Below are 24,197 nucleotides of genomic sequence, written 5' to 3' on the forward strand. Positions count from 1 at the left end.
CCCCCAACCTGGGGCAAAGTTAAGCAATTTGTCCATTGTTTACATTTACTTGACTTGACTTGCATTATTTACTACTAATTACAAAATAAACTATATACAAGCAACCGCCCGGGGAAGGCTCAAAAAGCCTGATGAAAGACGGCTGCAATCCTCTAATTCTCAACCTCTCAAAATTCTAATGTGTTATTGGGAAACATCCAGAATTTTGGGGGGTTGGGGGATTTTCCACAGGGAGAATTTTCTGTGAGGAATCAGTGTGTGGTTGAACATATATTATTTTGCTGACCTTTTCCTTATGAATAGCCTAAAAACAGTTTTAGCCACCTATCTCACTGATGTGAAAAATATTGGGTAGGACTTTCAGGCGGGATGTTCGCGATATACAGGGAAATAAAATGGGTGTTTCAAGTTCCTATAGAAGTGTATTGAGCAAATAGAGGGAATTAGTTATGAAGGGTTCTGAATAAGAAATGATGAATGTATTTCCTTTGCCTAATTCTTATTTCCTTGTCATCTCTTTCAGACGCGTAGATAGAAGTGATTTGTTGACGGTTATGGATCTGGAACTTGTAGAAGCTCTCTGTGGATTCCAAAAGGTTCTCAAAACACTTGATGATAGAAATCTTGTGCTCACATGTATTCCAGGTAACTTGAAAAGAACTTAAAGGATTGTATTTACAGAGACTACACTCACTTCACAACAAAGCACTTCAAATTTTAGGCCCAGCACCGAACAGACTATCAATGGCATCACTTTACAGACTATCTTGCGCCGTTTCTTGTTTTAAATATTTTTCAGGAACACTCCCATCACTATTTAAAGGCTTATTCACACTAGCATCACAAATCCATAGTTTAAATACACTATGGTTTAAATACACATCTTCATCAGACATTTATATACCCCCGACACCGACAGCTAGGTTAGAATTTTCTCCTAGAATTGCGTGTGCTAGAGAGTGGAATGCACTTCCGCAAGAGCTGAAGTCATATAGGTCTCTCGGCTCCTTTAAAAAGAATGTGAAAAAATACCTAAACGATTAAAAATTTATTTACTAGATTTATTTTATTATTATTATGTTTAGAATTTTTTGATATTATTATTATTTATTATATTTTAGTTTGATACTTCAAGGGGTGTGAGCGGAGGAGAAGTTGTGTTAAATTTATTGTTATTTGATGGCGGTTTGGGGAGGAAATTGGAGAGGACAGGAGGCCACGCTGTATTTAGAGTGTGCACTTATTACGGGCCCAAACGTGCATCAATGCACAAAGAACTGAGTTAAGTGTATTTTTATATTTTTTTTTTTAATTGAAACCCATATTGAACTTGAACTTGTATCATGACCTTATATGTGAAACCTGATTTTGTAAGGCTCTGGGCCCGTGCTTCTGCTCCGCAATCTGGAAAATGATAGAATTTCCCCACAAATTCTTACAGGTTCTATTTTTGACAATTTTTATGTTTATGTTTTGTATTTGTTTATACCATGCTACTTGAACCTTTCCCCCACTCCCTCATGCATATTTCTCATCCCACTAGTAAAAACATAACAAAAACGTAAATAAATATTTTCATTTGTTTCTTAAAGTTTTTTTTTGTACCCTGAACGAAAATCCTATATACTGCCTTGGCTATTATTATTATATAATGTGTTAAAGGTAATTATTTCATATTAAAAGAAGAAATATATAACATAAAAGAAGAAGAAAAGAACTTTTCCTAGTTTATCAATTGAGATAAATAAGCACTATAACAAGGTCTTGACCCTACTCACTTATACAAACATTTAGGACAGAGCAGTAAAACCCAACAATGAACAAAACAGACCGGTCCAAATTCATGCAAAATTATCATTAATAAATATAAGCCGTTGTGAAATTAGAAGCAAAAGCACCTAAATTCTAATGAAGTGTTCCCAAGTGATCATTTCCCATCAGGGCTTCTCAGAGGAATAACAAGTGGCGTCACTCCCCAAAAGAAAAAATGAATAATATCCAAAAGAGCAGCCAAAAGCAATAAAAAAGCAGTTCAGCCTTAGCCTACATGACATATATTCTATAAAGGAGCCAAAAAAAACTTAAAAATAATTTTTTTTAAAGTTGCTATTAAAAATCAGTTTTTAATACAAGAAGGCTTTTTAGGAATCGAAAAGGGCAAAAAAAAAACAATCAATATCAAAGTCGCCCATTTCAACTGTTTTAAAGGTGACAAAATGGATATAGGCAAAGAGCATTATGAAAAAATTAAGCTTCTAAGTTCAAAGCTATATTCAAAGTAGTTACCCAGATAACTGACTAATTTCGTGATACGGTATTTGAAGTTTTGTATGCAGTAACGCTCGATGAAAAAAACTTCCAATTTTGATAATTATTTATGTTAAGAATACACAGCTAATAGATACTTCAACTACTCGTATTTCGCAAGGGTTCTGAAACGCCACAGCCATTTCGTTTCTACCAAATTTCTACTTCTCTTGATGAATAACGAAGAAGACCAGTTTCCAGCCAGCGACTTGTGAATTTTTGAACTCATGAATAGACTCGAATCTGTTGTAAATTTAAGCTGTGATTTGAGAAAGACTGATGAAAACAATAATGTTGGCGGTCAACATTGATCGCGCTGGCGGCGCGCCTTCGACATCTTACCGGCGGCGCGGCGTGGCGCGCTGTTTTGGCCCCGCCGCCGGTCTTCCCTCATAGGCGCGCTGCCGGTGTCTAATTGTATTGTACCTCAAATATTGATGTTAAAATTGTATGTTTTAATCAGTAGAACACGAAGAAGTTTCACACTTTATCAAGTCCTAAAAACCTCCCCCCTCCTCTCTGTAATTAAACTTTCTTACAGTTAGACCCCCATCCCTGAGACAAAACAGAATAAACTCAACAAATTAAGCATACAATTTTCTCTGCTGACTGCATGCAACGTCTGTCGTGGAACATACTTGTATTTTGCAAAATAACGAGTGTAGGCTAAGGTTGGCACATGTCAGTTTTTTGCTTTTTTTTTAATAAAAGAAAACGGATGAGCTCTACGACTCCTAAGCGAAAGGATAGCTTACAGTGTGTAGTGTAGATATCTTAAGTGATGTAAGTTGCAAAGTTGGTTAATTTTGTATTTATTTTTAGGCGAAATAATCAAGCAGGATCGACTGAAATGTATTTATAATGAAGGAATGCCCCATAACAAGAATCCCATGGAGAAAGGAAAATTAATAATCAAGTTTAACGTGAAATTCCCAGATGTAATTAATCCTGCTTTGATTCCTCAGCTTGAAGCATGTCTTCCCCCTAGGTAAGACGCCTCTATTTTTAGGAAAATATGATGATTTGATTATACTTAGAAAGGCTTATTCGAAACCTAAATGATAAACATAAAATTCTTTCTTTTAATTTTCGAGTGACAGGCCTATATCTTTTTTGATTGGTCTGCTTACCTCTCTTTTTCTCCCTCCTTCCTCTTGCTCTCTCAAACAATGAAAGTTTAGCTGTTAGAAAGTAGGAATTTTCCTTCATTGAGTCTTACATTGAAACGTTATGACCACAGGACCCCAGAACCGATAGCCTATCTTGGAGAGGGAGCATGCACCTTAATTGTGAAAATTTTTGTCAAACCTGAAAAACCAGCTTAATATCTATAAATTAGCTGCGGGTGGTGAAATTTGATTTTTAATAAATGTAAATTTGGAAGAAATGAACATGAAGCATCTATAGAGCAAAATATATTCAGTTAGAGAAAAAGCCGATAGTCTGTCAATCAGGGTTGATCAGAGAGATGCCGGGGTTGATACAACAGATTTTATATGGTTTTCGGAGCTTCGATTCTATACAATATGTTGGTTAATTGCGAATTTGTCAGATACGGTGCTAAAAGCTTCAACCCATTGTTTGTGACCCCGTCAATTTCTGAAACTAGGGAAATGATAAGAAAAGTATTTTATTGCAAATAATTTATTTTATTGTATATTATTGCAAATGTTATTGCATTATTATTGCAAATAATAATGCAAATTTTTTTTTATTGCGAATAATAAGAAAAGCAAGTGTACATAGCGGGATGGGACCTGTCATTCGTTTAATAATAATAATAATAATTTATTTATAACCCACTGCACAAGCAATGTGAAAAATAGTGGAGTAAAGAGAAAAATGAAATAAAAAATAAACACACGCAACACGTTTGGCCTTTCCCTTAGGTTTATACAAATCTGTCCAGCAAAAAGTGATCAGATTTCTTGAAATATCAGATTTTAAACAGTTTTCAAACCCGTTGAGGTTGCCGCTTTCTGGTTGCGGTTAATATATTATATTGTCAGGGATATATTGTTGAGCAAATCCTTATGGCAGTTTCACCAGTTCTTGTTTTTATATCATATGCGGTAAGGATGAAGATCTCAGGAATTTAGTGTTGGTTTCGATGGCTATTTTTGCGCTAGGATCAGAACTCTTTATCGAATACATGTGTCTCTATCAGAATATATTGTCTAGTTAACCTTGTTCAGTATCTAAAAACTCACTTAGGCCACTGTTTTTGGGACCATTAAATCCATGAATATAAATGGAGGCTGCATTAATGTGATAAGAAAGGAAATTTTGGTCTTTTAAGACAATTTTAATGGGAGGTGAAAAATTACTAGTGCCATTGCCAGGCTAGCATTACCCAGACCATTTGAAAAGGTTTCTTTTTTATTCAATCGAAATAGTTTTAAGCTGCAAACAAACTTCTAATATAGAAAATTATCTTTAACTACAAATATTAAAGTATCTTCATTGACATTTCTCCCGATGATAGAGCACTCTATTAAAGTGATGAAGATGATATGCTGTTTTGGCAATGCTGTGACTTCCTGGAAAATGTTCTTTTTTGGCTTACGTCTGGATATAGTCGCTACCATGCCGGAAGGCTGATTTATTCCACTAATAGCCAAAATGATTGAAACAATTTTTGGCCGTTAAAAGTTTTCTTTAAGACCATTATCATACTAAATGTGTTCAATATGATCTCAATGTCGTCGTTGTTACGTTTAAGAGTCGTGCGGGCATTTTATACTTCTGTACAGGGCACTTAATCTGGAACCGGTTTTCTAAAAGCCAAAAAAGAACTAGTACGAAAAACTGTTTGGATATTTTGCCTTTTGGCGGAGATAATTAATTTGGCTTCTGAATGGCTCAACTTGCATTTTGTTCACCCTAATGTGACATTTACTTTAAAGGGGGTGTTGTTCGTCATATCCATGGGATTATTATCGCGCCTTTTCTGTAAACACGATATGGGAAATATTATGAGAGCCTCTCATATTTTCTGCGTACCTAACTGGGTCAGTGCTTCAATAAACATTGTACTAATTCTAGTATGTGTATAATTGCAATAGGCAAAAGCCAGAATTCCTTACTTTAGCCAATCAATCCAAGAATTTCTTAATTAAAAAAAAAGTTTCTCTAATGAAAAAAAAAGCAATGTTAAACCTTAAAATGAAGGAAAGATAGCTTTCCAGTTAATGTAGCAAATATATATGAACAACTGTTTCAAATAAACTGACTCATGACATTTCTCTATATTTGTAGAATTCTAAAAAAAAACTAGATTTACTGCAAATTGAGTTTGCTTTAGTTTTTTTCGAGAATTAAAGTTGCATAGTGAAATTCATTGATTTCATGGCCGGTGAAAGACTACAGAGAGCCTTTTAAATTGGTCTTTTATTTTATGTCGCCTACCTAAGAATTTATAATGAAAGATGTTTGAGCCTTTTCCCAAGCTTGGTACGAATGTTTTTTTTTTTATTATTATTATTTAATTAGTGTAAGTGTCAAATAGACACTTTTGGTATCTATTTGAATATGTCTGCAGTAAAAATGTCTGTGGCGTTTCGAAAAAAAGGGTCTAAGTCCACTTTTTTTTGAAAATGAGTTAAGCACATAGTTCCAATGAGCTCGAAGAGATCTATCGATGGGTCTACTCAAAATGGGTATATCTTAAATTCTGACCGAGTAGCGTAAGTCCCATATCTTCTAAGTAATGAACAATTCAACAATTAGGACATTTCTAGTAAATTCTGAAAAAAAAGTTAACTAGGAATCAGTCTTTAAAGTTTCGAGTTTCTTAAATTCTGATTTGTGGGAAAGATTCTTTCATTGTGCGCTTTTATTTTCATTTTGCTCTCGTGTAAAATTAAGAAAACTGGAATTAGGCCCTTTTTATGTCTGAGGGCCAGTCATAAATATTTTATTAATAGATAAACTATATTATCTTACAGGATATAAATGTCTAATTTAGAAAACCAAAAATAGCGATGAGTATTGTTGCTGGATGTTACTAAAAAAAACGCCACGCTCTTTACTAAGTTGACGATGGTTTGTTGACTGGTTACCTAAGAATTAATAAAAAAAAATTTCTTTTTTATAACTACAGATGACTACAGAATATTCATTCCAAATATCCGTCGCTCTACTTTTTTTTATTTGACTTTTATTCGATTGTCATCAGCCAGTGTATTTTCATTAACTTTTATTAATGGATTGTAGGACAGAAGAAATGATTCCTGGTGACGCCGAAGAAGTAATGCTTCAGGACTTCGACCCAGAAATACACAGAAGGCAGCAAAGAGCCCAAAGACCCACTTATGATGACTCAGACGATGAAGGTGGAGCTGGGCCAAGAGGAGTTCAATGTCCAACCCAGTAGATAGGATAACGCGCTTTTTATCTTTATGCGTTCCCTTTTAGCACATCCGTATTAAATCTTGACTTTCACAGATTTTGTCAGGTCCTTTTTTTCTGGAATAAAATTGATGTACTCTTAAAAGCAATTTTTGTAGTAATGTCTCAGTTGCATGGTATTTTGTCTCGTTTGAATTATAAATTCTACTAGCGAAACAGAAAGTTTAAACCTAATCTAACAGCCATGAGAGAAACAAATTGCTCTGGAACCGTTTCTGATCATGTTATGATCGGAAACCACCTACTCAGATTGTTAAAACACTGGACGGGAAGTAGTGGAGAACTACCCGTTGTACGGCCGCAGGTGACTGGCTAGGAGTTTCGGATACTTTTCAGTTGTAATTTGCTTCTAAGACCTTTACCAGGAAATGATCTTTAATCAGTCAAACGCTAAAAAAAAGTCAAGGTGTGAATTTCTCCGCTTTTAATGTCTAGAGTTAAATATACTGATTTTATGTATGTGATAAGTCATCATAGGCAGCGCAATAGCGCTGCATAAGTAAAGAACGATGTTGGCACAATGTATTATTTATTTGTTATTTTTTTGGTTTCCATACCAGGGTACTTCGTATCGAAGGAGATGTCGTAGAAACTTGGAAAAGGGCTCATTCGATTGGAAATTAGAACAGCTAGTGTCCTTTAATAGTCGAAAGTGATTGGAGGGCAACTAGCCCCACGCCCATCATTCCCCCAAACACATCCAATCAAAATTTTTTGAGATACCCATTTTGTTCAGCGTAGTTAATTTCCAGATAGAAAATATATTTTTGAGGACACTCCCCCACAGCCCTCAGGGCAAGGGTTTTAAGTTATGCCCTGGGGGCATAAAAGAACGATGTTGGCACAATGTATTATTTATTATTTTCTCCCTTTAGACCAGGGCACTTAGTATCGAAGAAGTTGTCGTAGAAACTTCGCAAAGGGCTCATTCAATTAGAAATTGGAGTGGCTTGTGCCCTTTTTAACAGTCGATAGTGATTAGAAGGCAACTAACACCCCTTCCACTCCCACCATTTCCCGAAACACATCCAATCAAAATTTTTGACGTTGTTCAGCGTAGTTGATTTCCAGATATAAATTATGTTTTTGAGGAGGACACTCCCCCACAGCCCTCAGGGCAATGGTTGTAAGTTATGCCCTGGGGGTGCATAAGGTTTTATAGAAACCGTTGTCGCAGAAACTTCAAAAAAGGCTCATTTGATTGGAAATTTAAAGGGCTAGTGCCCTTTTTAATAGTCGAAAGTGATTGGAGGGTAACTAACCCCCCTCTCACGCCCACCTTTCCCCCCCAACACATCGAATCAAAATTTTGAGATATCCATTTTGTTCAATGTAGTTGAAAGTTCTGGAAATTAGGTCTTTGAGGATGACAACCCCCCCCCCCACCACAACCCTCAGGGCTAAGGTTGTAAGTTATGCCCTGGGGGTATATAAGGTTTTCATTGAAAGCTTTGTCGTAGAAATTTGAAAAAGGGCTCATTCGATTGGAAATTCAAAGGGCTAGTGCCATTTTTAATAGTCAAAAGTGATTGGAGGGCAACTAACTCCCCTCTCACGCACACCATTTATTTAAATTGGAGTGGCTTGTGCCCTTTTTAATAGTCGAAAGTGATTGGAAGGCAACTAACACCCCTTCCACGCTCACCATTTCCCCAAATACATCTAATCAAAATTTTTAGTTAGCCATTTTGTTCAGCGTTAATAGTCGAAAGTGATTGGAGGGTAACTAACCCCCCTCTCACGCCCACCTTTCCCCCCCAAACATCGAATCAAAATTTTAAGGTAGCCATTTTCTTCAACGTAGTTGAAAGTTCTGGAAATTATGTCTTTGAGGGGGGGATGATCACCCCCCCCCCCACCACAACCCTCAAGGTACGAGGTATAAGTTATGCCCTGGGGGGCATATAAGGTTTTTATTGAAAGCTTTGTCGTAGATACTTCAACAAGGCCTCATTCGATCGGAATTTCAAAGGGCTAGTGCCATTCTTAATAGTCAAAAGTGATTGGAGGGCAACTAACCCTCCTCTCACGCACACCATTTATTTAAATTGGAGTGGCTTGTGCCCTTTTTAATAGTCAAAAGTGATTGGAAGGCAACTAACACCCCTTCCACGCTCACCATTTCCCCAAATACATCTAATCAAAATTTTTAGTTAGCCATTTTGTTCAGCGTAGTTGATTTCCAGATAGAAATTATGTTTTTGAGGAGGACACTCCTCCAGAGCCCTCAGGGCAGGGGTTACAAGTTATGCCCTGGGGGCATATAAGGTTTTTATTGAAAGCTTTGTCTTAGAAACTTGAAAAAGGGTGCATTCGATTGAAAATTCAAAGGGATAGTGCTTTTTTTAATAGTCGAAAGTCAAAGTTTAGATATAGCCATTTTGTTCAACGTAGTTGAAAGTTCTGGACGTTATGTATTTAAGGATGACAAACCTCCCAGAGCCCCCAGGGCAAAGGTTGTAAGTTATGCACTGGGGGCATATAAGGCTTGTACAGATAGAGTTGTCGTAAGACTTCAAAAGGGGCTCATTCAATTGGAAAATGAGAGGGCTAATGCCCTTTTTAATAGTCGAAAGTGATTGGAGGATAATTAACCCCCCTCTCACGCCCAACATTCTTCCAAAAACATCAAATCAAAATTTTCAGATAGCCATTTTGTTCAACGTAGTAGAAAGTTCTTGAAATTAGGTCTTTGAGAATGACATCCCGTCCCCCAGCCCTCAGGGCAAGGGTGGTAAGTTATGCCCTGGTGGCATATAAGGTTTTTATTATAAGTGTTGTAGAAACTTCAAAAGGGCTCATTTGATTGGAAATTGAAAGGGCTAGTGCCATTTTTAATAGTTGACAGTGACTGGAGAGCGACTAACGCCCACTATTTCCCCAAACACATCCAAGCAAAATTTTGAGATAGGCATTTTGTTTAACGTAGTTGAAAGTTCTTGGAATTTAGGTCTTAGAGCATGACAACCAACCTAAAAGCCCTTAGGCTAAGGGTTGTAACTTATGCCCTTGGGGCATATAAGGTGTTTATAGAAAGCGTTGCCGTTTCAAAAAAGGCTAATTCGATTGGAAATCGAAAGTCCTAGTGCCATTTTTAATAGTCGAAAGTGATTGGAAGGCTTGACATTTTTATAGTAGAGATCGATGTGGGTATAATGTATTATTATTTGTTGTTGTTGTTTTTGTTGTTGTTTAGACCAGGGCACTTCGTATCAAAGGAGTTGTCGTGGGAACTTTCGAAAAGGGCTCATTCGATTGAAAATAGAAAGGGCTGATGCCCTTTTTAATAGTCGAAAGTGATTGGAGGGCAACTAATCCCCCTCCCGCGCCCACCCTTCCATTTGCCCATTACGTTTAAAAACTAAATGTTGCCTTGAGATTGAATCAAAATGCACTGTGTTAATGCTAATTACCAATAAGGCACCTCCGCGGTATCCCAAGAACGACTGAGGTTATTATGTTCAAACTTTTGGGGCTACTTCTGCTCTTAAAATTTAACCAAATCAAAATAACGTAAGTGTATCAAAGCTATCAAAGAAAGTAAAAGATTTTTTTGTTAATGGTATCAAGTTTTCCATTTCAAGTCAACTAGAGGAGGTATGAAACTAAATTAAACACTACTATGTGTGTCCAGATTTTTAAAAGGGTGTATCTTGTCAAAAATTCCTGAAAATTTTTCTCCAGCATACAAATAGCAGGCCAAACTATAAAGTCTTAAAAAACGAACAGATTTAAAGTATTATTTTCTTTTTTCCTGAAAAGACTATGTCAATATAAAACGAACAGAAATTAATTAAAAAAAAATTTCCACCAAATAAGTTTTTCAAAGAAAAGTAAAGAACTCCATTAAACCACAAATGAACAAAAAACAAATCAAGTAATCTACCAAGCGTGAAACTACCACAAATCAGCATCGTTAAATAAATGAAACCCAAAACGAACAGAATTTAGATTAAATAACCGAGTCAAACTCAAAACAAGCAGAATTGAACACGAGTTGAGCTCAAAAGCCTTATGCCTTCCCGTAGCCAGAACATGCACTTTACTGAAAAAAATACAAATGAATGTGCAATGTCAGTTTAATATACATATACTGATATTTAGTAATCAAAATGTTAAGATTATTTGATTTATTAAAGTTATAAAAGTAAAAACGTTTATGTTTTCAGTAAAGTGCAAATTTTGTTCTGGCCTTGGGAAGGCATAGTGGTTTTGAGCCCAACTTACTTTAATTTCTGCTCGTTTTGAGTTTGACTCGGTTATTTATTGTAATTTCTGTTGGCTTTGGGTTTCATTTATTTATCGATGCTGGTTTGTGATAGTTTCACGCTTGGTAGATTATTTGATTTTATTTTTGCTCTTTTTTTGTTTATCAGAGTTCTTTACTTTTCTTTGAAAAACTTATTTTGTGGAAAAAGTTTTATTAATTAATAGTATAAAAGAGATTTGGAGGTTTCTTTTCCACGCATGCAGTAAGAAAGTAGGTTATAGCATCCTTTGTGTAGAACAACAAACCAACATTAGTTAATTTGAGTTGTGAAAATATTTCTCCCCCAGTTTCTTTTTCCCTGGCCCTGATCCTGGCTTCTTATGGCAATTTAGTTGTCCACTTGAGGAGCATTTGTTTGCTTTGACAAGCTACTGTTGCGTGAACTAGGGACTATATTTTTCCCCTGGGCACCACCAACCCTAGGAACAGTTCTGATGGTTACCATTCAGATTGACAACTAGTAAATTCTTATTTTAGCCATTGTGTAGGTTGCATATATTTATTTTGTCAACAATTTATGTAGCCTACTCTTAAATTATGTTAAGCCTACAAATTATCTTTTTAGTTCTTTGCTAAAAACAGGACTCACCAGTTATGTTCTCACAAACAAAATCAATTTTTCAACAAACTGTGTTTCGATAATGTGGACAGATTGGAAGCAGGTGCAGGCCTTGAAAAAATTACTCACGGAGAGGGGAGAGTAAAATAAAAATAAAAATATATGTTGTCACCAAGTGAGGCTTGGTTCCCTGGTACTGCCATTGAAATGTAAGTTTAAATCACTTATCAGCTCAGCACGGTTTTACAAAGAAGCCACTTCCTGTTTTTCATTATGGCATCTCATTACAACCATATTCTGTCCAAAAATTCGAGGTGACTCAATTCCCCGTATAATTTCCGCTATAATAACTGTATTCCATCTATTTTAAGTACTTGTGTCAGGGGTCTCTGATTTCAGTCAGCAGACGATTTGTATATTCTCTGAGGCCAACCTGACTTATACATGGTAATGGTAGATGGTAATAGGTTTACCTAAGCTATGGATGTCAGGTCTTGATTTTTCTTCAGACGATGATTTCGACAGGAACTGTGCCTGTCATCATCAGGTTCAAATTCAAGTTTGTTTTTTTTTATTCTGGCAAGAGACTTGAATTTGAACCTGCACAGAGACTTGATGATGACAGGCACAGGTCCTGTCGAAATTATCGTTTGAAGAAAAATCTAGACCTGACATCCATAGCTTAAGTAAGCTTATTACCATCTACCATTATCACAGACGATTTGTGAAAAATAATAAGGAGACTAGGAGGAGGAAACTAATTTTCAAAAATTCGTGATCTACCTGGATCTTTTTTGACGCTGAAAAATTGTAGTGTGGCAATTTGGAAAAAGATTATAGTGTTGTTTCCGAAAAAAATGTTGCATGGGGATAATGACACTGTAGGTATCCTCGAACTCCTTATCCGTTATATTTGTTTCTGCTACTATTTTCATGCTAGTCTCACATCCTCACAAGTAGCGCTCTTGGTGTGCTACCGCTTAATTTTAATTTTTTTTAGAATAAGTTACAACTCTATAGAAATGCAGTGTTTTTATATAATTGTGGTGAAAAACGTAAGGTTTTAGAGTATCGGTTACTGTTGATACAGATAGCTTTTTTTCTACCATTTTCAAACCTTGTAGACGGTTTGAATGTACACACAATTTGCCTTTTCATCTTTTCTTCAAATCAAACTTTTTTTCTTCTTTTAAATAGTTACCCTTTGACTTTTTATGGGTGTAGTCCTCCTGGATACAAGTTAAATTTTTGCGGGAACACCGCTTCATATTTACAGTTATAATAGAAACTATGGAGAGGGGCACCCCTAACACTTACTGCGTGAAACTTTCTTGTTTCATAAAGCCCTGACTTTTGATTATTAATGCTAAAACAGAATGAACTACCTTACTTATACAGCACTTCCTTTTTTTGTTTACTGAGACATGTGATAACTTCTAGGTGGGGTGCTTACGCACCTTTTGCTCACATTTTTGCTTTCGCACCTAACATAATTGCTTTACACTCGCATAATTGCTTTGCTGTAAGGCTATTATGGGATAACGTTGATTGACTGTTCTTCCTCTTTTTTTCTGGGGCCGTTATAGGCCATGGTTCTGGCCTATAACGATCAGAAAGTATATAGGACTAAAATTTGTATTTAATTAAAACAAAACCTCTAATCATCAGCATTTTGAGCCGTTCACAGTACCCACTATTATATACATTATATGTTTAAACGATAATTCTCAATAAAGCGCGAAATTTGCGTTAAGGAAAAAGCTTAGTCGACTACTTGAGCTTTCTATCGCGGAAAACTCGGAAAAAAATTCAGAAATACGTTTTGTGCTTTGCAAGTCAGCATAAAAATGAGGTTCTGATAAGTTTGATAGTTGTAACTTACTTCCTTATTATCTTTCTGCATTAAAGCATTAATAAACTGAATACAAGTAGGAAGGTTTCTGTTTCTTCTCTTAAATATTACTTCCAGCCAATTTGACAGCTTCTTTAACTGGGTTGAAACAACGGTATTGGAACTTTATCAGAGCGAAACAATAAAAAAATCAAACAGTTCGTGGTAACGAACTGTAAGTAAGGAGCAACCCGGCTCAATAGTAACTGAAACTCTAAAAAACAGAATTTTGATACCATTAGATACATTAAAAGAATTGGATTTTTATGCTGATTTCAAATATACAAGTTTCATCACTTATTTTCGAAAAAATGGGAAAACACTCCCTAAAAGTCATAGAATCTTAATGAAAACCAGATCATAAGATTGTGCATGTCAGTGAACCATACTGTAAAGGTTTCAAGCTCCTATCTGCAAAAATGTGGAATTTCGTATTTTTTGCTAGAAGAAAGATCACGGATGCGTGTTTATTTGTTTGTTTATTTTCCAGGGTGATCGTATCGACCCAGTGGTTCTAAAATATCGCGAGAGGGCTCATTCGTAATAATCATAATTAATATTACTAGTATTGTAATATTAATACTACATGAAGTATTATTACTTTAAGCAATATTAATATCAAGATTAATTTGATCCTAGACACCTCCAACCCTAGGAACGATCCTGATGAAAATTACTATCAATTGATTTTGTTACCCAACCTGGCAGCCATACATTTTAAGGGAGGCGGGTAACTAAGGCCTCAAAAAATTATCAAGGCGGTGCTATAACGCCCATTATATCATTATATAGCAGTCTAACCCCCCCCCCCGCCTGGAAACGGCCTTGGTCTGAGATAATTTTTTGGAAGCCATTATATAGCAGTAAATAAAACAAAAATTTACGTTCAGTCCAGTGTTGAAATTCAACTGCGGTTTTCCAGAGTCTTCATTTTTTTCCGGATTCAAGTTTAACATCACCGCACGAAAGCAATTTCTGTATGTAATCCTTGTCTTCATAAACTCCATGCTATATTTTCTGCAGCTTCAAACACTTTTGATTTTCTCTTCTTATTTGGCAAACTGAAGAAGTAGATGAATGATCCTGTTTGCAATTTGCACATTTGTACTTTCCCTGCACTTTCATCTGCACTTTCCCCTTTTTAGACGGCAATTTCGGCATCGGTGGTTCTGTTTATTTTGTTTTGTTGGTTCTGTTTTGTCGGGTGTGCACTCCTGAGTGCATAAATAAGTTTTTGCAAGTACATTTTAGTCAGGGCGTTTTTTCTTTTGTTCACCCTTTAAACATTTCTCGGTTGGCATCAGTAATGATGCTCAATGAGTCCTTATTTGAACTTTTCGAGGTTGTACAAACTGGTGGTATAAGCCTAATCTCTATTGCCCAATAGCCTGGATATTGGGATTGAAAGCCAGGAAATTCGGCATTTAAGGATGTTGTTAGAGATCTGTGCAAATTTAGTTCAGGTCCTGTATTATTGACTAATTCAAATGGACAAGGAACAGGACCTTTTTTTTTCATTCAAGTGCATAAACTGACCTTTAGGTGTTTTGCCGCCTCTACAGGCATCAATTATGAAAATCTTGTGTTTACCACAAGGGTAGGGTAATCGGACACGTTACCTTACCCGAACTTTTGATGATAACATTTCCAAGAGAAAACCAAACGTTTGATAACATTTCCAAGTTCGTTTTTGGAACTAAAATATCTCTTGTTCCATGCAAGTATCAAACTTGTTATGGATAAGAAAGAGGGCATTGCCCCTTCTTATAGAGACAATTGAAAAGGTAGGGGCCTTTTATGCTTTTTGTTCGGTGTTTTTTCCCCTTTTTTGACAAAAAACGTGTCTTGTTAGAGTTGAGCACAAGACGGGTGTTTAAATATAGGATTCTTCATGGCTATCACGTCCCTAGTAAGCATGGTGATGAGGTCCATAAAGCTGGCAGTTGGGTATTAGGTGCTCAAGACCCCACAAAGGGTTTTAATGAACCTCCATCCATATTCCACATTATAGGGTTGGAACCTTTCTTCACAATTCGAAAACACAAGAAAATCTGCAGTCTCGATGATTCTCCTTACAAGGTCGGACATGCTTTCTTCAGAACAAGATCTTTGCATCCAGGTCTTTGGATTCCAATTATGGTACAAACTTTTTGGTTTCATATAACCATATCCGCAACAATGAGGGAAAGTAGCTTCCAACTCAGGACTGGAGCCAGAGCCAGAAGGACGTAGGATTGGCCAATGAAGTAGACTTTCTCCTATATCATCCAAAAAGAAAATTTTCGGCTTACTGAAGAGTCCTGGGCACTTAAAGGCCGTAAAAGAGGAGGTTCTATCCGTGAAGGAGGAGGATTATCATATCTGGTTTATATTTTTCATCATAGGTAAACGGTTCCCCATCTTCTATTCTTGTTAAAACAACTAGACAGTCTTCATTATTGTATATTTTTCACGTTTGGATAACCTTATAGTTGCCAGGGTATCAGATAGCTCATCACATAAGGAGTCCATTTGAAATAAAGATTCTTTAACAGAAAAAGTATCGCCCTGAAAAAATACAGCTACCCCTCTTTCTTTGTGCGACATTATGTATATACAATTTCTTGTTGGTACATTAATATTCAGGGTGGATGGTTTTGATCACTAATAAATTTCTTCTTATAATTTTTTCGGTCTGTGTCTTTGTTTTGCTGCTTTCCAATGTCTAGAACCACGGTTCTCTCCACACATTTCTGAATCCTCGCCCACATCTTGAAGAGCTCAAAATCTTCATTATCAAAATTTTGATCAACCTGGCGGGCATTAAGACTCGCTTTCATGTCTTGGGCCCTCAGTGCTTCTTTCTAAGTCATTCGAACCTTGAGGGTTGTCTTCTTTTCTAATCCTGGAAGTATAAAATCCCAATCTGTGACATATATAATAGTGACAAATATTCAGGACAAACATAATAGGACATATTGCAGAGTTTCTCAAACATCATGTCTCGATATTGCAGGGGAATTGCATACGGTTATGAACTATTAACGTTTAATGAGAATATTCTTGGAAAAATTAAAAAAAAAGACCTTGCAAATTGTTTAATGACAATGAACCAATCACTGAAATGGAAAACGAAGAAATTTTTTTTGAAAATCGTCCGGGGTTTTCCAGCTGAATTGGACTAATTTTGATGCTCTGATTCGGAAAATGACCTTGGTTTTTCTCAATCAGGTCAGAATGTTTTGCTACAGAAAAAAAAAAAATCTATTTTGTGTAAAAAATCAAATTTCTGCGGATCATCAGCTGAGAACTTGACGATTCTTTCCGTTTTCCTCAAGAAATAACCGTCAACATATTTAAATTTAATTTTCATTCACCCTATCAAAATTGATAAGCATAATTCATAATAGTAATGAAAGAATGAGTGTTACGTGACACAAAATTTTAGAGTTCACAGCATAAATCAGTGTTTCTTTGATTTTCATGTGTGAGTAGCTGCTGGGTTGTCTATCTTCAGTGAACAGCAGTAAGTCCGCCATCATGACTGCATCCCATCTTCCTTGGTACCTGTCCTTCATTTGGCGCATGTCCTGGTAGAGCCTTTCTCCCTGCTCGTCACTTATCACCCCAAGGTATTCTGGAAACTTCTCCACGTGCGAGAACAGTAAGTGCGTCTTTATACTCATCAAACACCCGACCTTTTGGAATGCATCTGTCATGCTGTTTACGAGTATGGCGGGGTTTGCTGCCTTCCTGTTCCCCATGAAGTTGTTCACCATCTGCACAGACGATTTCCACGCAGCGCACTCTAGCGTTTTCATTGATTTTTCGAACTTTGTGCCTTATAGGAGCTGCCGTATTTGTGGGCCATTGAAAATGCCGGCCTTCAGCTTCTCAATGTTCAGTAAAGGAAAAGCTCAGCACAGGTTGGTGAAACGCCTCCCATCCTAGTCCAGAGTGCGCGTGAACTGCTTCATTAATCCAGGCTTCATGGGTAGCGGTGGGATCAATATCTTCTCTCAGTCAACAAGAGATTCGCTTATGATGTTTTTCACCCCAGTTACTAACTGCTCTGGCACCAGCCACCCTTTCCTTGCATAGTGCTGGGATCTGTCTCGACTTTTCAACATACATATAAAGCATGGTTACTTCGTGAACCTGGACTGCTGACCAAGTAGAAAGTTCATCGTCTTGAAGGAGACACAGATGATCCATTGATGATGCTCATATCGGGTTTTGTCAAGCACGTACTTCACTGATTCATATTTTTCTTTGAGAGTTGTGGAGTGCACAAGAGGGATTGAGGCGAATTGGTTCCCGTTGTGGAGGAGCATCACTTCAAAGAGCGCTTGTTGCTGTCAATGGAGAGTTGCCAATCCCTCGGATCGTATTGAGGAACGACGAGTTTGTCAATAAGACTGGCGACATCTCGACAGTACACAAGGTCTTACTCGTGGCAGAAGTACCCCATATAGCCCTCATGTCTTCTATAAAACAAAGTGATATGTGCGTCCTCCCCAAATAGATTTTCTCTTTGAGCCTGGAGGCCAACAGCTCTGAAGAAGTCTTCGACAAGCTGAGATCCCGAACCAAATCATTAAGTTCACAATGTGAAAAGAGCTGCAAACTATCTTGTGCTTTATACTCCACTTCTGTATATCCTCCCTCATCTGCACTGGTGGCCTTGTCGTCACTGTTGGGACGCTCTGTGAACGCTGACATAGGAAATTTTTGCAATGAGCAACTGGACGCTTGGCGGATGGAAGGTCGGGGTACTGGAGGCTGTGTTAATTCTTCTGGTTGATGCCAGAAGTATTGATGGCACAGAATCAACAATCCGATGCTCAGTCAAATGGCTCCCTCCAAACCACTGGAATCTCAACCTTCAGTGAAGGTTTCGCGCCCTTTGTCCACTGCTGGAGGTATTCCACACACGTCTTGCACACCGTGTGTGGTACCCAGGACTTATCTGGGTCACCCAGTTTGACTTCAAAATAAGCCTCGTAGGCGCGCTTTACAAATCCTATTATGTTTCTCCTGTCCACTGACAGCGTGTAATCTTTGCAAATATAGCAGAAAACGTCATGATCATTTCTGTATGACTATGGTGCCGACGCCATATCGATCAAGTGAAAAAAACAGAAAATGCTGGTTAATGTCAGGCAGTGAAATTTAGAATCGATTTGATTGGCTAAGGGTTAATTAAATAGATTTGCAATAACACATACTCGCATGCAGATATTTTAGAGAAATAAACTAATTTTGTAATTCGATATATTCTACAAGAAAAATATGATTGAACTCAAAATCCCTGATATTGGCATATGTATAGCTCGTCAGGTAGGCCTATGGCTTAATCTAAAAAAATTGACCTGATAGAGCAAAATGAATATGATGTTCGGACTCAGAACACCAAAATTAGTCTAAATCAGATGAAAAAAACCCCTGGCGATTTTTTGGCTGTTACCCAGTGTAATTTATTTTGCCAAGTTATCTGGAAGTTGAGAAAATAGATTTTTTGACGCGAGTTTCCAACAAAAATTGATTCTTTTGCACCCATTGGGACTGTTGGGGTTTAAATTGGGGGGGTTGTAGCTTCCTTAGTTTTGTACCTAAGGAGTTTAAAGGTATTTAAAATCGTAGATGGCGATTGGTAATTCCGGTGCTCTGTGGCTAAAACTGTTATTCAAGGAAACCAAAACACATGAGTATAGATTAACTAAAGCTAAGAACAAATTTTCTCTCATATACTAAATCCACACGTCAGAAACTGCCACATTATCACACTATCACCACACGTGTACTGCCTCGACTACCTCAGATCTACCTTCTCTTAGACCTGAAGTTTTTCTGATATTGGAAACTAGTTTGTTGTGAACCTAGTCGTTTTATTCTGAATGTTCCATCACACATTCGCCCATTTATACAAACTGAAATTCATTTCCGAAAGGAACATTCCAAGAGATTTTATTTCCAAGAGGAAAACGTAAAAACTAGGGAAATTATAAGCGAAATGTAAGAAATTGTAGGATAAATCGTAGAGTCTTATAATTTAGGGAAAAGGGGCATGAATGTGGCTGCATTCCTTGTTCTATCTGTTACAACCTTTTTTTTTAGATGTATCAGAGCAATGCAATTAATGATAATATCAGTGTAGACAAATTAGGCTCATTGTTAGACTGGAAGAGGAAGCAGAAGCCCCGCCACTTCATTTTACGGTAATGCAAAGAGACTTTTCCTAACCGAATTAAAGAAAACAACAAAAAACTTCAATGACAATTACCTTGAAATCCGTATTACAGGACAAGATAACCACGTGATCTTGTTGATCTTGTCATACATTTTTTAAAGGATTTTTTCTTCATTTAAAGATTAGGTTTCTATGGAAGAGATAAACTTCGAGGAGACTCAAATGACTAAAAATTTAAAGTTTTAGTTCCCTTTTTGAAAGTTCAAAGCAATCTGATGGGAACTACCCCTCCCCCCACTAAATGTCTTTTCTCCAAATGCGTCCGATCAAATTTTCGAGGTTCTCATTTTGTCTAAAATAGACCAAAGATCATATAATAAAACTCTGGGTTTAAACAGCCCCCCAGAACCCGGGGATATGTGTTGCAACTTATTTGCACCAGGGGCATATAAGGTTTTAATGGAAGGAATGATTGTATAACTTCGTTGGGGGCTTATTCCATTAGAAATTGAAATTTATAGTTCCCTTTTTAAGAGTCAAAAGGGATCAGAGGGCTGCTAGCCCTCCTGCCGTTTTATCCCAAATCCATCCGATAAAAGTTTTGAGATAGCCATTTTGTTAAAGTAAGTCAAAAGATGGGATAACAATAACTCCTGGCTCAACACAACTCCCCAGAGCCATGGGACAAGTGTTGTATGTTATGTCCAGGAGGCATATAAGGTTCTTATGCAAGGGCTTCGAAAATAATTCAAAGATCAGATAAACAAAACCCCTAACCCCAATCAAAACATTTTTGAACGATATTTTATTCTAAAATTTAAGCGAGCTGGCTTCTAGCCTTCTCTGCATGGCCCGACCCCCCTCCAAATAAAAAAATTATTAACGATATTTTATTCCAAAAATTATGGCAACTCACCCCTGTCCCTCCATGGCCCGACCCTCTCTCCCCCCAAAAAAGCAACTTATTAACTATATTTTATTCCAAAAATTATGGGAGCTGACCTCTGGTCCTCCAGGGCCTAATATCCCTCCCTTCTCCCAAAAAACTATCAATGATAAATCGTGGAAACTAACCCCTGGCCCTCCCTCCATGGCTAGATCCCCCCCCCCCCAAAAAAAAATTACTTATTAACTATATTTTATTCCAAAAATCATGGGAGCTGCCCCTGGCACTCCCTCCATGTCCCAGCCCCCAACCAAAAAAAAAATTATTAAAAATATTCTATTCCAAAAATCATGTGAATTCAGTTTAATTTTATTAGCTCTTTCCAAAACTGTTCAAGACACCTATATTTTTCATTACAAACAAGAGTGTGACTACTGCCCGTTTCCCTAACGGTAAAAGCAAAGGCCTACTGCGTATTTGGCACTTTACTAAAACGAAACACATTACAAATAATTACTTTTGTACTTATTACAACATTGAAAATAAAATGAAACAGTGAAACCAGACCAAGATTTACCAATAGGCCCACTATGCCCTGTGGCTTTCACTAATTCCTGAAACTTTGTGGATTTCCCCAAAAATATTACAAAAACGGAGCGGCAAGAACGCTTGGCCCAAGCCAAGAAAAGACATTTAGTGGGGAGAGGGGTAGTTCCCATCAGATTACTTTGGGCTTTCAAAAAGGGAACTAAAACTTTAAATTTTTAGTCATTTGAGTCTCCTCGAAGTTTATCTCTTCCATAGAAACCTTGTTTGCCTCCAGGCATAATTTAAAACCCTTCCCCTGGGTTCTGGTGAGGGGGTATGTTGACCCCAAAGTTTTGGTATCTGATTGTTGGAATATCTAAGAAAATGGCTATCTAAAAATTTGGATTGAACGCGTTTGGAGAAAAGAGAGTGTGTGTGAGGGGGTGGGGAGGTAGATGCCTTCCGTTAAATTTTGACTCTTAAAAAGGTAGCTAGAAATTTCAATTTACAATCAAATGAGCCACCTCTGAAGTTAAAACAACCACCCTTACATAAAAACCTTATATGTTCCCGGTGCATAACTTACAACACTTGCCTACTGGCTCTGGGGGGTTGTGTCGAACCCGGAGGTTTTGTTGTTTTATCTTTAAACTATTCTGATTAAAATGGCTATCTCAAAATTTTTATTGGATTCGTTTAGGGAAAAAAGGTCCTTTGGGGGGGGGGGGGTTTAGTTGCCTTCCAATCAAATTCTACTAACAAAAAAATAAATAAATCTCGTGGGAACCGCGAACCATAACTTACAGTAGATAGAAGACAGAAGACAGCCCCTCCCCTCACCCATATTTATTCATCAAGAAATTCTTTATCTTATTTTTAAAAGAGGACACACTCTCAGCCATCCTATTACTTTCCGGAAGACTGTTCCATACCGAAACAGCCACATGCCTAAATACAAAACTAGACCCTAGGCAGTGTGTCGTCTTTCTTGTACTAGGTCCGTGGAATTCCTTGTATCGTAGGAATGGTACTCGGATTCTCTTGATTCACCTCAGATTTACCTTAATTCTCTTGGGTTTTTATTTGACACGCAATTTGGATTCCGAAAATCTAATTCTACTAGTCATGCAGTGCACCATCTTCTTGATGTTTTAAAAATGTATTCGAGAGCAGCTCTACTCCTTTTAATTGCTTTTAAGAAAGCTTTTGATACTGTTGATTTTGAGCTGTTGTTAGATAGGATGTCACATTTAAGAATACAGGGAAGTTGGATTGATTGGTTTCGTTCGCATTTGTATGGTAGATCAATGTGTGTAGTAGTGGGGGATATTGTCAGTTCACCTCGTCCTGTACTATGTGGGGTACCGCAAGGTTCTGTGTTAGGTCCACTTTTATATTTAATTTACGTCCACACATTACGGTTCTACATTCCTGATGTAGGAATGTAGCCCTCCTGCCATTATATCCCAAATCCATCTGATAAAATTTTTTAGATAGCTATTTTGTTAAAGTAAGTCAAAAAATGGGATAACAATATCTCCTGAAAGTAAGGAGCAACCTTAAAACTTCAAGCAAACAGAAATCATTACCTATATGTGGGGGGTTTGCCCCCTAGTCAATACATCGCTCTTTACTCTAAAGCTTTTTTAGTATTTTCAGAAGAGTTATTTATTCTAATTAAATGGCGTAATTAAATGGAATAAAATTCGAACTTCCGCGTAAAGAGCGAGGTACTGACTGAGGGGCGAACCTCTCATATACTTCTGTTCGTTTTAAGTTTAGTGTTGCTCCTTACTTTCAGTTGAAAAAACTTGTGTTTTTTATTTAATCATAAACAGCGCAATAGCGCTGAATAAGTAAAGAACGATGTTGGCACAATATATTATTTATTTACTTTTTTTTTCTTTGGTTTAGAACAGGGAACTTCGTATCTAAGGAGTTGTCGTACAAACTTCGACAAGGGCTCATTCGATTAGAAATTCGAAGGGCTTGTGCCCTTTTCAATAGCCGAAAGTGAATTGAGGGCAACTAACACCCCTTCCACGCCCACCATTTCCCCAAACACATTCAATCAAAATTTTGAAATAGCCATTTCCGCTATGTTTTGGACCAAGACTGTTTTGGGCTGAGCTAAGCAAAATGATAATGTTTTCACATTCAGCTATTCTTGATTTTATCCAATCAAACATTCGATCGGGTATTGATGATGTCATTATTAGTCATGCAGTGGAGTTTTTTCCTGAAAATATTCTCAAAGATGCTAAAGTTGATTTATGGGCAGAAATACATCCTAGTAGCAAAACAGCACCAAGGAGACAAGGTGATAATACCTCCGCTCGGCATGTGAAAGATACGATTAATTTGCTTTGGAAGTGTGAAAATGAGGAGCTAAAAGTGCCAACGTACGCAATTATTTCACCCACTGAAGTGCCTGTAATTCCTGCTGATGCTTCCAAAATTTGTGCTCTAGATAGTACCCTTAACTTCATCAAAGAAAAGGTAACCACTTATTATTTAAATTTTCCGTCACTTCCCATTCCTTATGCTAGTCCTCATATTGAAAGCACTGCCACCGTTATCATTTCAAAAGTGCCTACTAAATTTGACGACCCTTCAAAACGGGCTCATGCTTTTAATAAAATCCCTGGCCATAAAGCTATTCACAGGACAAAGCCTTTGTTCAGATTAGTCAATTTGCAGCAAAGATTTTCAGCGATGCGGTTCCATCCGTATTGAATAGCTGTGACGTCATGATACAAGAAAAGAAATTTCGTGGCATTGTTAAGGGGGTGCCCGCTAGTTATGAGGCGATACTTTTAAGGAATGTGAAGGTGTCATCGACGCTGAACGTTTGGGAAAATCTCTGGCTGTAAAAATTACCTTTGCTGATGCTGTAGCCAGAATAATAACCTACAACTCGGGCTCAAGGTGGGTTATGAATCATTCATAATTGTATATCTTCCCTGCGATTGGGAGCGTCTAGCTTCACTTACTAAGTTTTATAATGCCTGCTAATCCCTTAAAACTCGGTATTGAAAAGCATGGATATCGTTGGCTAATGATTGGTGACTTCAATTGTGATGTTCATAGCTCCTCTACTCGTACCAACTTAGTTTTAGATTCGTTGCCTATTGGTTACCGCATAGTATCCAAAGCTCTTAATTACAGTTATATTCA

The 24,197-nt window shown here is 37.2% G+C and overlaps 1 protein-coding gene across 1 annotated transcript in view; it reads left to right on the forward strand.

Annotated features, from left to right (window-relative positions):
• Nucleotides 1–6,802, forward strand: part of Droj2 (DnaJ heat shock protein family (Hsp40) member A4-like) — a 29,255-nt gene extending 22,453 nt beyond the window's left edge. The window contains exons 6-8 of the mRNA XM_089102634.1: nt 524–645; nt 3,130–3,295; nt 6,523–6,802. Coding sequence (XP_088958760.1) covers nt 524–645; nt 3,130–3,295; nt 6,523–6,682 — 448 coding nt within the window. The 3' untranslated portion in view covers nt 6,683–6,802. The remainder of the gene's footprint in view (nt 1–523; nt 646–3,129; nt 3,296–6,522) is intronic.
• The last annotated feature ends 17,395 nt before the right edge of the window (nt 6,803–24,197 follow it).

Source organism: Artemia sp. Qi Xiang Cuo, chromosome 16 (assembly GCF_049724085.1).
Source record: "Artemia sp. Qi Xiang Cuo chromosome 16, ASM4972408v1, whole genome shotgun sequence".
NCBI lineage: Eukaryota > Metazoa > Arthropoda > Branchiopoda > Anostraca > Artemiidae > Artemia > Artemia sp. Qi Xiang Cuo.